Below are 15,333 nucleotides of genomic sequence, written 5' to 3' on the forward strand. Positions count from 1 at the left end.
GGGCCAAGCTTCAACTTCCTATTGTCCGGTCAGCGCTGTTGTTCTCACGACCTTACCTGGCCCACACAGAACCACTGCCTAATGATCTGTGTTAATGGCAATCAAAATCTGTTGTTGACCCTTCGCCCCCCCACCACCCCCCACCCCCCCCCTTCCCAAACCAAGGCCGCCCAGAGAGGAAAAACCCACTCGCTTGGACAAGGGCTGCCCTGTAAAGGAGGAGATGGAAGGGACTGGGCGACAGAAACAGGAAGTCGCCACTCGAAGGCTGCAGGCCTTGGGAAAAGCATGCTCAAAAGTTAACGTGGAAAACAGACAGAAAGCAGTTAGCCTTGACTTTGTCTTTTTAAGCGTCTCATCTCTGTCCACTGTCAGGAGGGGTCTGCAGGACCTGGAATGATACTGTTTAAAGTTGCCAGACATGATTGATGACAGAAAAATTGAAAAAAAAAAAAAAAAAAGTGAAAGAAATAGTTGGTATCCTCATCTGTCATCGCACCCACTCTTCTTGATTTCTTAGAGTCACAGCGTGGTGACAGATGTTTGGACAGGATTCGAAATGAGATTTACAGGAAGAGGTTGAAAATCATGGCTAAATGTGCGGTCATTGATTTTCAGTTGGCATTCACATGCCCGCTAAGACGGTTTTGACAGTGAAGCTGTTTAACGCTATAAAAAAGTTAGCATAGATATATAGCTGAAACGGAACGGCTACATATGTCTTCAAATGAACCTGCAGAGGTTTATTGACCTTCACATACAAACGCAGAAAAGACAATTACGACATGAAATGTACAGGAAATTTGATTTATTTATTCATTTATTTTTAAGTAGTGCTTTGACCCGAGATATGTAATACTCGTTTGCTCGTCCGTATTTTAGCCTGGGGCAAGACTGGTTGTATTCTCCAAAGTTCGGGTTGAATAAATCTGAATGAAACTGTGAATCAAGTTGGACTGAACTGAAGCTAAAGTCTCGAATCACGATTACATAACAGTAGACAAAGCATGGCCGTGGCGTGACCGCTCTCTCACTAGTGAAGACGCGCAGGTGAGCGCTACCCCTTCTGGCCTAACCCCTTCTGAATGTCATTGGAGAATCTTTAAAAAGGGGATTGAACGAATCCTGAAGAGGGTAATAGCCAACTTTTGGTTTTAGAGTTGTTTTCTCATGGCCAGCCTCCAGAGGATCCAGACTCACCACAACGTGCAATGTCCAAGGTGGAGGTCTGTATGTTTAAAGAAAGAGTTTTCAAGATTATTAAGTCTATTGTGTTTTCACTGTTTTAAAAACATGCCCCGCCACATTGCTCGTTATCGTTTTCTTTTCATCCTTCCACCGGTAGATATGTTGTTGTTTTTTTTTTTGTTTTTTTTACCACATGGAAAGCCACAATGTCATGTGACTTTCCGTGTGGTATTTACGTGTTTCAGAAGCTTTGGGGAGGATTGAGCATCTTGGGCGTTTGTGCCTTTGTTAGAGTTGCATCTTTTCTTTGTTCAGCAGCGTAAATTTCTCATGTTTTGCTTCACTTTTTCCAGGTAGGATGATATATTTAAGGGGGATTTGGAGAGTTCTAAGCGCAGCAAACAACGTTTTCTCTCTAATTGCTTGACCATAGGTTGGTCTTCTTTGCTTGTTCTGGTGTCTCTGGTGGGTCGTTAAAGGAGCATTTTAGCATGTCTGTCTCAGAGTCTGCCAGGCTCTCCAGTTGCTGATTTTATTGCACACCTGGGCTCCTGTTTGTTAAGAATATACCTTGGTGTGTGTGTGTGTGTGTGTGTGTGTGAGTATTAGATTTATGTTCACACACACACATGAACGCACACACACACACATTCCTTTAATCTGGTATCATTTGGCACATTAAAATTGTTCCTGTGTGCTTGTCAATACTGGCCTGGATGCCTTTCCCATACGGACATGAAGTCGGCCATTTATGAAGCGGAATGGAAAAATGTCCTGCTTCCAAAGCCTTTCTCAGCCTTTCTGCATCCCTCCCCCTGGGGCGTCCAGAGAGGACATTCCAGAGCTCTGGGTACGGCTGAGTCACTGTCGTTGTTTTTTTTTTTTTTTTTCCTGGGAGTCAGCCTTCGCAGTCTGTCCGCTGCAGGCCTCTTCTGTAATGCTCTAATTTGTTCACATTGTGGATCTGACGGGAAAGAGAACTAAAGGGCTTAATTGCCTGTCTCTGTCATGTTCCTGCTAAACCACGGTACAGACTGTATTTGTGTTCACGTTTCTCACCGAGAGTCTGTGTTTGTTCTGTGTTCCAGCAGTGTGTTTCATCTGTCAACTGCTGTAAATGACTTCAGATGGAGAAATTATACTTGTCAACATAATTATCATTATAAGACAGGGAAGCAAATATACTGAGATGAGTCGTGTTCAAGGATTCCTTCTTTCTTTTTTTCCTTTCTTTCTTTCTTTCTTTCTTACTCTCTCTCTCTCTCTCTCTCTCTCTCTCTCTATCAACTCCTTTGTGAAATGCTCCGTTATGCTACCTGGTCATAATGAAACAAACAATCACATCTGTGAAATGTGGTCCAGGCAGATATATTCAGACTGGTCTTTTCCTTACAGCCAGCAAAAGAGATTTCTAGTATCTCATCTCATCCCAGCTGCTACTGAGTGGCCTTTCTCCTCTGAATGGGGATGCGTGGCCAGTTGAGATGTTTTCTCCTCTGGAGTGTTGGCATGGCGACAGTAACGGGTGAAGAGAATGGTGCGGTGCTGAGATTCTCTCGCTGTGCCCTGTGGAGAATATGGGGAGACAGGCAGAGATGCTCGACAGGCAGCTGCATTGTGGCCCGTTCCAAATGGGAGAGTCATGCTGCGTAATCCATGCGCAAAGATCCTCATCTTACACAGCTCTGACATTTAGGCTATTCCACATTCATAGGCTCACACATGATAATACACTGTCTTTCATTCCCTCCTCCCTTAACGCCCCCCCCCCCCCCCCCCTCTCTCTCTCTGTCTGTCTGTCTGTCTGTTTCTCCTCCCTTGGCCTCTCACAGTCTTGGTGTCCTCTCTCAGGGCTGTCTGTGTGGAGTCTGTGGGAGCTTTTGTCAGACTGTCACCCTGCTCTCGGAAACACTTCAGAGGATCTCTTTTGGCGCTCAGTCTAGCAGCAGAATTTCCCACTGCTGGGCCGTCCTGTGGTCAGAGCGCTTTGTGCGTCCACAAAAAGAAATCTGCATGAGTTATAGCAATCTCACATGCTGGTGTATGTCAAATCAACTGACAGGAAGCTAATAGAAGCTTGAACATACACACACACACACACACACACACACACACACACATATCCATACACAGATAAGCCTCCTCCCACCACACTACATAATTCCCTGTCAATCATGTAAAGACCCATTTCTCAGCTGGAAAAGGGTAGAATTTCAGATACTTCCACTGAAAACACTGGATGTCAGCAAACATTTTGCTCTACTGTAGGCTACATCCTCTCTGGTGAGCCAAGTGTCACGGTTTGAATACTAAACTCCTCATCCCCTCTCAAGGTTATGGTCCCATTGTTTGGAGGGTAATGAGAACAGGAGGAGGTGCTGGTTGGTGAGTGAATGGGTGGATGGGGTGATGGGTTGGGGGGTGGGGATTGGCGGGGGTGGAGGATTGTGGGGGGGCGAGGGGGGTGTTACGTTCTACTGCCGGCTTGGGGCGCGACTTTTACATAGCGAGAAGGACAGATCACATTCCTCCTAAATGCGGCTTAACATGGGAGGCTGGTGGCAGAATCTGGAATCACTCTCTCTGAACCTTTTTTTTTTTTTTTTTTTTCCTTCTCTGAGGTATTCGTTCCTCCTCGTCCTGCCCCAAACGGTCAAAGAGGGGAAGAAAATGGGCTTCAGAAACCAAACGTTCCAAAAAGAATCTACTTTATTTTAACGCAGTCGAGGTTTATTTTGTGGGATGGGTCACGTGGAGTTGTGCTGTAAAGGCACATTACCGGCATACCAACTGTGCAGTTCATTTGCCATTGTTTAAAATCAGTTTCAGATCTTTTGAAGATGGTCTGTGAAGAAAGAGTATCATGAAGTTTCGTAAAAAGGAGTTTAAAGTCATTATGTCTTAAACTGTAAATCAATTAAATTGTGTAACTCGGTTTGAACTATAGACATGAAAAATTATCCTCATTTTCCTCTACATATTGTTTCAATATTTAGTCTCATTTCAATCATTTCATTTCATCATTCACAGAAACAGAAACCAAGATGAGGGGTTTGGTCCCAAAAAAAAAAGCCCTCAGAGAAATTTTTGATATCCTTAGCAACAGTTAATCAAATACATAAAACAAGATTTCCAATTATATGCGGCCCACTTTTCTTTGCCAGTTGGAGGGAAAAAAAATAGAAGAAGCCTATAATCATTTTTACATCCTTTTACTGCAGAGCAGGTCAAATGAGAGAGGGCTGGCTCTGGCAGCCTACGGAGCGGAGGCTGAAATTGCAGGCCTGACCTGGACCATGTGAAACAAGCCTGCAAAACGAATGCCACTGCTACTTCTCTGTGTCCCTGTCTGACTCAGAGAGAGAGAGAGAGAGAGAGAGAGAGAGAGAGAGCATCACACACGGGCAGCCTGTCTCTGTGACACGGCTGGGCGGCCCCAAGGAGTTTAGTGGACGCGCTCTCGTGGTGGTTTTTTTTTTTTTGGTTTTGTTTTGTTTTGTTTTCCCAACTGTGGCTTCAAATGAAAAACTGCCCCTAATCTTCTTACCATGCTGTACAGCTCTGGGATACGTTTATGTAAAAAAGAAAAAAAAAACAACCCAGGAAAGGGAAAAAAAGAGTACCTGGAAATTCATCAGTAATTTTCAGAGTCTAGGAAATCATTCCGAATGAAAAAAAAACGCTCTCTCTTATCCCACATGGCTCTATAAACTGGTGAGTGCCATCGATAAATATGAAACGCCCAGGTTTCATACTGTACAGCTGTATCTCCGAGGAATGTCATTCAAATTTCATAAACATTCTGCATACACGCCTTCCCTCTCCAGCTCTGCCCAAAAATATGGGTTGTTGTTGTCTGTGTGGGTTGGTTTTGATGATATTGAACTTTAGCTCTGGTGTCTGTCAGAATAGAGTGAATAGATGAGTGTACAATAGGGGTATTGTAATGGCTGTGAATCGGTCCTGCTCTTTAAATGTCACTGTGGATGTGCGTGTTTTCAGCATGCAGGAATTTCCATTAGAAAGCAATACAAGGGGACAAATTCTCCAGAATTTCTCTGTGCTCTTTGAGCCGTCTCGAGAGAGGGTTAGGTCCCTGTCATGTCCCTTTTCTGCTTGCTTGGCAGAAGGTTTTCGATAATCTGCTTTTCTTTGTGTAAGTTGTTCCTCTACTTTTCTGACAGGAGTAACAAACAAATAAGGTAAGGCTAATTCAAAGTTTCTTAGTCTTTCGGTTACACCTGATCCCAGCGCCGACTGTCATTGAATATGTACTAATTTGACGGTGCTTGTACCGTGGAACAGCATATAATCCGAACTTTTCTTACGTGTGTCTATATAAGGCAAATATGCAATGGTTGAGGGTGGTCTTTAGCATCACGGTGGGGTTGTCTGAGGCTCAACCGTTTGAAGGAGCGTGAAGAGCTGTTACTTCGAACAGTGATGATGATGATGATGATGAATGATGATGATGAGAATGCAGCGTGAGATCATGTGCGTCAGCGTTTTAAATTACCCGCAGGTCTGACTGGTCTCACCGACAGGGGAACCATCCTGTGGTCTGTCTGTCTCTGGTTTTTCCTATTGGGTGAGCTGAACCCCTCATCTGTAGTCTGGAAGAAGTACCCTGGCCTCCTTTACATTCAAGAAAGAACTATCTCTCTCTCTCTCTCTCTCTCTCCTTCTCTCTCTCCTCTTTTCACTGAAGTGCTTTGTTTGTGGTTGTTGAAACAAGGACTCCGTAGGAGTTCTCCCTGTTTTTTTTGTTCAACTCTGTCAACTTTGGCACTTCATCAGTTTGGAGAACAAGCGCAGGAGTTGTGCTAATCTGCAGGTCGAGCCAAGACTTCGAGGGAATCAGTGGGAATGTTTCTGTGTGTCCCATAGCGCTGGCGATGTGACGGTCGTTAGTCCTAGCCGATCATTTATCTAAATATCCATATGGTGAAATGAGGGAAAAGAAAACTGCTATCTGTGCCATTTTGTGGCGTATTCATAAATTTTAAAGGTGACCCTTAAGGTCGTTAGGCTCACCCGCTGTCAGTGTCACTGGAGACCTTTGACCCCGTGGAGAATTTAAAGAGTGTCACGAAATGTCTGAGGCTCATGGTGTAGGTGTTGCGGCCACAGGGCCACTTCCTGTTTTCTGGCATTCGTCTTTGTTTAGGATGCTTTCAAACACTAGACGTCTTTGTTATGTCTGGAGCGCGAGGAAGGGGGTCGAGGGAAGAAAAAATGGAGTGAGAGAAAGAGAGAGACAGAGATAGAGAGGTCTGTTTCTCATTATGTGTAGCCCTAGCACTTTCTTCCTGCTTTGAACTGCAGCAAGTCTTACCTCATAAATGAAGGAGGCCTGCTAGAGATCTGAAGATCGTACCCCTCGGACCAGATTACACTCCGTTAGACCTGTCCTAAACAAATTTCACATAGGGCAGGTCCCGATGTGTCCAGGAATAGGGTTTTGTTTGTGTTTTTTTGAGTGTAGGAGAAAATCTGTGGTTGACACAGGTGTTGCTGAGGTGAAGGCACATCTCTGTGGATCTGATCTAATCGCTAGAAGATTAGACGGCTTTCGCTGATGATTGCATTGAAGAGGATAATGCTAGGATGGTGGGTAATGGTGATGTTAGCCGCATCCTGGTCATGAAGGTTGGAGGACTTCTAAACAAGGCTGGAGCGAAGCCATGTGCTGGGCTTAGAGGACCCGTTTGATAAGGTTCCAGGGCCTTCGATGGCCGTGAGAGATAGAGGCAAGGTGATGTAAGGGACTAGAACACACTTGACTTGCCCTAAAGACGTAACATACTGCCAGAAATTTTGGGTTTTTGTGCTGGGTAAGATGCAGTGGAAGCAGGAAACACAAAAACCAAGGCTGCAGATTCTTCTGTTTAACAGAAAACATGTTGCTTTGGTGTCATGCAGCATGTTAATTAAAGAAACTCTCTGTTCCAGCTCAAGGTGACTTATCCCATGCCAACATAGCTTTTTAAAGTCTTCCCTGTTCTTTGATTTGAACCAGTTTATTAAAAAAGAACAGCTGGTGTCGTAGATTTTGTTTTGTGATGTTTAAGTTGACTAATGTAAATGACCTATGCTGCTTGTCGCCCTCTTTGACTATAATCTGAATTAGATCTTTCTTAATTTAAAAAAAAAAAAAAATCAGTATTTAGCACTGTTTCGTTATAATTGTTGGAAATTACCAAGACAGTTTGATGTCTGAATGTATGACAAGTACATTTTAATAGCATGCTTGAAGTCATCTTTTTTTATGTCAGTTAAGATAATTGTTTGTAATGTGTTTCAACCTGTTTCAACATCTGAGCGCTAAGAAACTAATTCTTCACTGCTTTTTGAAGGTTTTTTTTTTTTCTGTAGATTCTGAAGATAGATGATCAGTTTCTGTTCAGATCATTTTCTTCCTTTCAAAATGCCTTTGACTAGACTGAATAGAGTCTCTTATTTACTTAGTGGGTTTGTTTAATAGCTTTTGATTTCTTTCAGCCATGATCTCACCAAAACCTAATTCCTTTTTTTTTTTTTTTGGTCATTTCAAAAGTCTGGCATTTTTCCATTTGAAATGGTTTTGACTACTTGGACATTGTATGTTTTACCTAATTCATAGACCCACGTTTAGACTGTAATATCTTCATACTTTTTTCTCTGCTCTTCTCTTGTAGCTGGTGAACCCCAGCTGGTGAGTGCCCAGCGGAGGGGCCCGAATGGGGCTCCAGAGGCAAGCGGCACCCACCTGTACGGCCCTGAGAACCTCCTCAGACACAGTCTCAACAAAGGCGTGTCTATGTCTCTCCCCTCTTCTCCTCTTCTCCCCCGCCAGACCTACATGGTTCCTTCACGCTCCTGTAAGAAGTCTCCAGGTACTGAGCCCTCTCCTTTACCAGATGCTGTCCCCTTATGGATTTTACTGAGTTGTTTGTAAAAGAATGTATGGTATAGTACTTTTTTATGATTGATGGTGGACCCTTTGTGAACCACTCAGCAGCAGGGAACAGGCTGTTAGCAAACCCAACCATGTCACAGGTAGAGACACCTGAGGATACAGCAAAACTTTGTGGAGAAAATAATAGATCCACGTTTTGTGGTTATGACATAATTTCAATCTTATTTTAAATTTGATTTATTTATTTATTTTTATTGAATCTCAGTGACCCACATTTAATTATAATGTTTTAACTTGAAGATGATTACAATCTTCATAATGTGCTTGGGTGGAGATATGAATTGCTGTAATTCAGTTTTAAAGAAATGACCCTTGTGTCTATAAAAGGCTTTTCTCTGTTGTGAATGGGTTTAAACTTTGAATGCTTGCCCCAAGGACTGGTAGACGTTTTGGCGGTAACCCACACATATGAAAATAACTCTTTCCATAAAAAGGGGGAGATCTTCCTAATTGTCCACTGAACATTTGTAGTCCATGTGTGACCGTGGAGAGAGAGCACAGGAGACCAGTCAGTTTCTTTTCTTCATGGTATATTTTATTTAGTCAGTTTTGTCTCCAAAGGTTTCTTCCAGTTGATTCTCTCTGTGTGTGTGTGTGTGTGTGTGTGCGTGCGTGTGTGTGAGTCTGATAGCTCTACCTCTTTCTAAGTGTTAAGGACAAGGCCGTCGACAGCTGTGTAATCTTCAAAGCTAAGCAACCGTTTTGTACATGGGCTTGTTGCGACCGGAGCCTTTGTTTTTTGAGGGCTTTGGCGTTGACGTTAGAAATCCTTTAAGTGGTCACTTTGGCCTGGCTACACATCTGGGAGTCATATGTGTATGTGTGTGTATCAGCAGTTCACCCTCAAACATTTCCTCTTTGAACCAGCCGCAAGGACGACAGTCTCTGACAGTTACAGCGTTTTACACACTTTTTTTTTTTCTGCCCTCCCCAAGTCTGAACTCAATTTAAGAAAAAAGCAAAGTTGAGAATTATATGTTAAATCCTTTGAGTAAAACAACCTTAAGGCATATTTTTGATAAGATCTCTATATGGTCTTGTTGTAACAGTCATTTCATTCAAAGGCCTTATTCTGGTTTTTTTTTTTTTTTTTTTTTTGGCTCATGTGCATTCCTGCATTGGGAGGATTCAAAGGTAACTGTGCAGTGTATGGTATAGAGCGAGACATCCAATCCCCGAGAGGGAAAACACGACCTGTCGGATGAGATCGCATTGTTTACTTTTAAGTGGGTTTTATTTTGATTGGCTCTTTATGCTCAATGCTGGGTTTTTTTTTTTGTTCACTCTACAGTTCATGGGTTTTGCCTCATATAACATTGTATTTCCACCTGCAAAGGCATGCCTTCAGTTACAGTGTTATTTATGTCTACTTTGTGTTTAGTGAAACCGTGCTAGCCGTTACAAACCGAATTCACTTTTAAAAGAAAAAAAAAAAACAAAAAAAACGAAGAAGGTGTTTGAGATTACCTGTGGATAACCTTGAGTGAAAAAGTCAAAGTGCTTCACCCCATTTGAAGACTGTTAGTACTTTAGAGCTGTGTAAATAAACCACTGGGTCCCTAAGGTCAGCTTATTTCTTTGCTCTTGCAGTGGTGTTTTCCATTTGCTAATGTTGGTCCTTTAAACCATTAAAGGCAACTCTGATGAAAAACACATGGACAGATATGTGTGTGTGAGAGAGAGAAAGAGACTGAGATGTGAATAATACGTGTCCATTACAAAGAGTGCCAACAGCGGCACTCTCACAGTCTGATCCCAGAGATAGTGAGAAGTGTGTGTGTGTGTGTGTGTGTGTGTGTGTGTATTTGAAGGGGAGGAATTGTCTGCCTGTCTCACACTGAGGTGTTGATCATATTAGGTGATGAATCCCTAGCCTCAGTTCAATACAGAGAAAAACACATCAGAGAAAGTGTATGTGTTTGTGTGCGTGTGTGTGTGTGTGTGTGTGTGTGTGTGTGTGTGTGTTTGGCCATGGTCAAGCGTGGGCACAGGGGGGCCGTGACAACACAATGGGGGGAAAAAGAAAGAGAGAAAGAAAATTAAGAGCTCCAGCAGGGCTCAGGATGAAAAATCTCACAGGGTTCATGACTTATCTCCACCAACACCACTCCACAGTCCAGCCGCCAACGAAAAGGAGACCAGTTATACCAAGTCACAACCTGTTCAGGGTTATTGAGGTCCTAACACATTCCTACACTCCTCCGCCGGCACAGGGGAGTGAATGTGTCCCTTCTGTCTGGGAAGCACACAGTCTTTCAGTCAGGACCCTACCGTGGTGGAGTCAGTTTCTCTTTTACATGCTTATGTCATATCCTGTCTTACATTAGCATGACACAACAGGCAGGAATTTTCACACCACGCAATGTTTTCCCACTCCTCTTGTTGGACGGTGTTGCTCCTTTTAATCACCGGAGCCGCTTGTTGTTGTGAAACTCAGTACTGTCCATCCACGAGAAGGTCCGACAACTTGCACACTCCCAGAATGTCCATCTGCAAGGCACTCGCTTTACTGCGCGGTTGTCTGTCTGTTTGTTAACATGGCTGTTAGCTTTTACAATTCCTCCCATTCTTCCTCAGCCTCTGTAATGAAAGAGCCGTGTTTCCCCATAGTGCTCTTCCTGGCAGGATGTTTGTGATTTGCCACACTGTTCTTAATAAAACCCGGACACCGCTGTGTGTGACCCAGAGCCTTGTCTGAGGTACTGGAACCTGGCGCACCTCGGACCGAGGACTGCACCACGGCCCTCTGTGCGTTAGGTCATCTGTTTTGATTTGTAGGTCACCTGTTTCCACCAGTGAGGCGATCAGTCCGACATTATCTGCATCCCGCGATGCCCGTAAGCCTGGTTCAGAGAGAAAAGCGCAACCCTATGACGGTCTGTTTTCCTGCGCATGGTGGTAGACCTAGTGAACCAGCCACTGGGAGTATGCAGTAAAATGTTGAGGCATTTCGTTGGCCTTGCTTTGTTGCAAGTTCTGTTATAACCATGATGGTGTAAGCGCTATCTTATATCAGCGTAACCAGGTGTATAACAGTGACTGTAGTTTGTTATGTCGGTAGTTGATCTGCATGTTTAGCTTTGGTCCTTAAAGACTGCACCTGGTTGACTCTACACTGACCTCCTCTGGTCATATGACGTCATTACACTCTCTGAGCTCGCTCAAGGTTACTCCGCTGACCTCTGCAGATCCACGTTCTCTCCCCCCTGTAGTTGGAGGCTCTGTCCAGGTATGAACAGCATTTCTCTCTCTCTCTCTCTCTCTCTCTCTCTCTCTCTCTCTCTCTCCACAAATTCATGAATTAAAATGCACCCCCACCTCCCCAGCATCCCACTGCTGGCTGTAACATTACCTCACTTGTCACGGCGACTGCCTCTGTTAGTGCCCCTGAATCTAAATTAGCACAGTGAGATTAACAATCAGGCCTCTACCCGGAGCCCAGTTTGCAGGACTAATGGCCTCAGGTGCCGTGGATACCTCTTAAACTCATGGCGTGCATCTGGGAACCGATTCACATCCTATTTACCAGGCCTTTTGGCCTGCTTATCATTTCAACATACGGTCACATAGAATGCAAACTGGAGGAGTCTGGGGTCCCACACAGACTATCAAATGTGGAAATGGTTTCAGCTTACTGTGCACTTTTTGGCAAATGCTCAGGGACTATATCCTTAAAACAGATGCTACATGGCTTTGCCTAAGCAGGACAGAATGAGATGTCTCCTGTTATAGGGTTGCGTGGTGTAATTGCCTCTCTGGGCATTGAGTCTGATTAGAGTCGTGGAATAACTCTGGAGACAACGAGTGTAAAGAGGGATTTTTGTTTTACGTTATTTGAAGATTTTTGGAGATGGTCGGTGTCAGAATGGATTTAACCTTCCAGAGCTCGGCGTGTAGGGCCAGAGACAGTAGAAAAATAAGCTGTCTGTGGTTGTGCTGCTGTCTCTCGTACTTCACAGCAGTCTGCACCACTGTTGGGAGGTGTTGTCTGATCGTACCGAGCCCTGCTTGGCCCCCATCAGAGCCCAGGCACCCCGCGGACTCCGTAAGCCGCTCAGACTCTGAGAGCACACTGTTCTGAGGAGCAGCGTGGAGCTGAATTTGAGGTTTTTTTTTTTGTTTTGTTTTTTCAAGAAGTCTCCTTAGTCTCCTTTCTACCCACTGCTTGATACACTCAGTACTTTTGTAGCTGAGAGATGGTCTTTGAAATGTGGGGTGAGTTTTTGTTTGGACATGTAGTTATTTGTAGACGGGGTTGAAAGTAACTGTGACAATGCAGATGTTGAGACACCCATTTTCTTTTTCTGAGTAACTGAAGTTTTTATGTGTGTGTGTGTGTGTGTGTGTATGCGTGTGAGTGCGTGTGTGTAGGGGTCTGTGTGTGTGTGTGTGTGTGCCTGTTTGTACGAACATGTGTGCACATAATCGCCTCTGCCTCAACTACAGATAAATAGAGAGATAGAAAAGAGAGAGAGAGAGAAAGCCACAGAAAGCCATAGAGTGGACAGTCATACTTATTATGTCTGTGATAATGGTATTTTCAAAGCAGAGCTGCTTTTCCTCTGGATGCTCACCAACGTCTTGGTCCATTATCAGAGGGTCTGTTCGATTGATAGAACATAAAAAAGCGCCATCAGAACGGTACATCCAAACAGAATATAAATGGATTTGTTTATGTTGACAACTCCATAGGGAACTATTGATTTTTGGTCTCCAGAGGGGGTTGTATGGAGCGATGAGACACAGCAAAACAATTTGCATCAGAGGATGCAGATAAAGCAGCATGTATCAGCAAGGGTAAAATTAGCTTAGCGTCAACAGTGACTACTTTATCGGGAACTTAATGGTTAGAGATGAAGGACCTTTTTTTTTTTTTTTTTTTTTCTTTTCGCTCTTTCTTTGTTTTTGTATAACCTAGAAACATCGTGTTTTATTCTTGTTGAATCTGTCATCACAACAGGACTATGAGAAGAACGCTGCAGACGTCATTGTTGATTTATTAAATGAGGCAGAATGTTATTAATGCTTGCGGATTTGTGTCCCCTACGTACTTTAATGGAAACCGTCTCGCATAAAGAAAAAAGAAAACAGCCCTGTGTCTCCATTAAAAAGTTTTATACAGTTCTTAATGTTCTCTGCCTATTAGTTCAGTCTTTGGCATCTCTGCAAGGTCTGTGTCCTGCTTCCAAACCTCAAACCCCCCCCCCCCGACTGGAGGAAACTCTAAATCCACTACCCGAAGAAAACATCCAAGATTCATCATTTCTCTTTTTTATCATGTTTGTCACCACTCGCCACAAATCATTTTTATGCACAAAGAAATGTGTCGAAATTTCGTTTTCCGCCCATATTCCATCATCACCAAACCAACCCCCCCACCCCCCCAACCCAGTGGTAGCAGGCTCACTTTAAAATCTGTAGTAGCGTATGAAAGCTGTCCTTCTTTAATGTATTCATGCATTTACAGCGTGTAAACAATGACTGGGTTAGGTTGGGGTACAAGGTTAGGCTGTAGGAATGTTTATTCAAACACAGTAATAACTCACTTATTGCTGTGAAAAAATACAGAAACATAATGTAAAAGGACTTGGGTTGTTCTGTTCAGCCCTGTGTTGTAAGACAATGACAGACTGAAGCTTTAAAAGGACAAACCCACTGTCCTCCACAATGGCTTGGTAGCCTTTTTGTCTTTAAGTTTTTTTTTTCCCCCACATCGGTAATGATGAAGTACTTACTTTCTGTGAGTTTTCTAAGTGTGTAAATTCCATATGTATCATTAGAGGAATGCACTGCTCTAATCACGATTTGAATACGCTATTAAACCTCTTGTGCTGAATGTCACACATTTCATTTTTATTTTTTACATTTTTTAGTGTATTCTTTCTTTTTTTTTTCCCCACTCGAGTGCTACCATTCATTTTACTCCCACTCTGATAATTGTATGCGCCTCCGGGAGCTTGTTTAGTCTCTCTCTGTGGGGTTTGCGTTTTAGGCCGTAGTGATCATTTGTGGCGGCTTCGTATTCAGAGGCTGCTCTGAAACGCAGGGCCGTGTATTGTGATGAGTCGAACAGACATGACCATTAAAGATGTATGGGGCTGCCCCAAAATCAGGTGCGACTCCCCCCCCCACCCCCACCCCAAGGCCCACACTGGATGGTGTCAGGGAGCCTCTACCCCCCTACCCCCTACCCCCCCGCGCTACAAGACCTGATGGGGGTTTTCTTTTGCCACGAATAACATTAATTAGTATTCACATTTACATAATTTACGCGCTCCTGCGCGTAAGGAAACCTGTAGTCTACTACTTTCAGAGCGCTGGGTTCTGAAGGGGGTATAGGACTCTCAGAAGGAAGTGCCTGGTCTCTCGCATAGCGAAAGCTGAATCGTTTCTTTCAGACCGTCATTTTGACGGAATAGTACGAGTCAACCGAGGAGCTAAAGAATGAAACGATATTTTCCAGAAGAGTGAAAGAGGCTCGTTGTCGCCGTCGCCTTTCATCCTGTGTCTCTACGGCTTCACAGTAGCTCTTGTGTCTGAGGAAAAAGTTGAAAATGTTAAGAAGTCAAGAGAGAGAATACATTTGAAAGAATGAGACAGGCTGCTTTTTATGGTTTTTCAATGCTGTGTGGAACAGCTCCATTTATCACTCACTCTGTGAAGGTCAGACCACACAGCAGCTTTTGACTAGCTCAGACTTTACTTCAACCTCTGTTCTAGATTGTTCTCACCTTACACTGCAGTCAGTTCGGCTTACTCAATACCCCTGGCATTTCCAAATTTCTAGCAGTCACCAAGACAGATCTAGAACTCACCTTGTGATGATGGGGGTTCTAGAATGCTCTCTGTTTTGTGAGGAGTTCTAAATCTTACCCTGTTGTCCAGTCAGTTTGAGAGCTCACCCTGTCATCCCATCAGAAGTGACCCTATTCCCCCAGGAAGAAGCTGGTAGCATTACTTCTGGAGGCGCCATTTTTGGTATGTTCACAATTTAGATGTGCACTCTGTTTACTGATTGTGTGTGTGTGTGTGCGTAATGCATAATTAAAAGAGCTCTCAGAAACTTTGAGGGCTGATCTCAGAACATTTCGCTGCATGAGGACTGAAATTCTCTCCCTCTCTCTCTCTCTCTCTCTCTCTCTCTCTCTCTCCCTCTCTCTCTCTCTCTCTCTCTCTCCCTCTCTCTC

General features: G+C 43.8%; 1 protein-coding gene across 2 annotated transcripts in view; it reads left to right on the forward strand.

Moving 5' to 3' along the window:
• The window catches only part of tanc1b (tetratricopeptide repeat, ankyrin repeat and coiled-coil containing 1b), a 110,004-nt gene that overhangs the window by 26,071 nt on the left and 68,600 nt on the right, over window positions 1-15,333 (forward strand). For both annotated transcript variants that reach the window (XM_030787307.1, XM_030787308.1), the window contains exon 3: window positions 7,866-8,063. In XM_030787307.1, the coding sequence (XP_030643167.1) occupies window positions 7,866-8,063 (198 nt within the window). The remainder of the gene's footprint in view (window positions 1-7,865; window positions 8,064-15,333) is intronic.

This window comes from Chanos chanos, chromosome 10, assembly GCF_902362185.1.
Source record: "Chanos chanos chromosome 10, fChaCha1.1, whole genome shotgun sequence".
Taxonomy (NCBI): domain Eukaryota; kingdom Metazoa; phylum Chordata; class Actinopteri; order Gonorynchiformes; family Chanidae; genus Chanos; species Chanos chanos.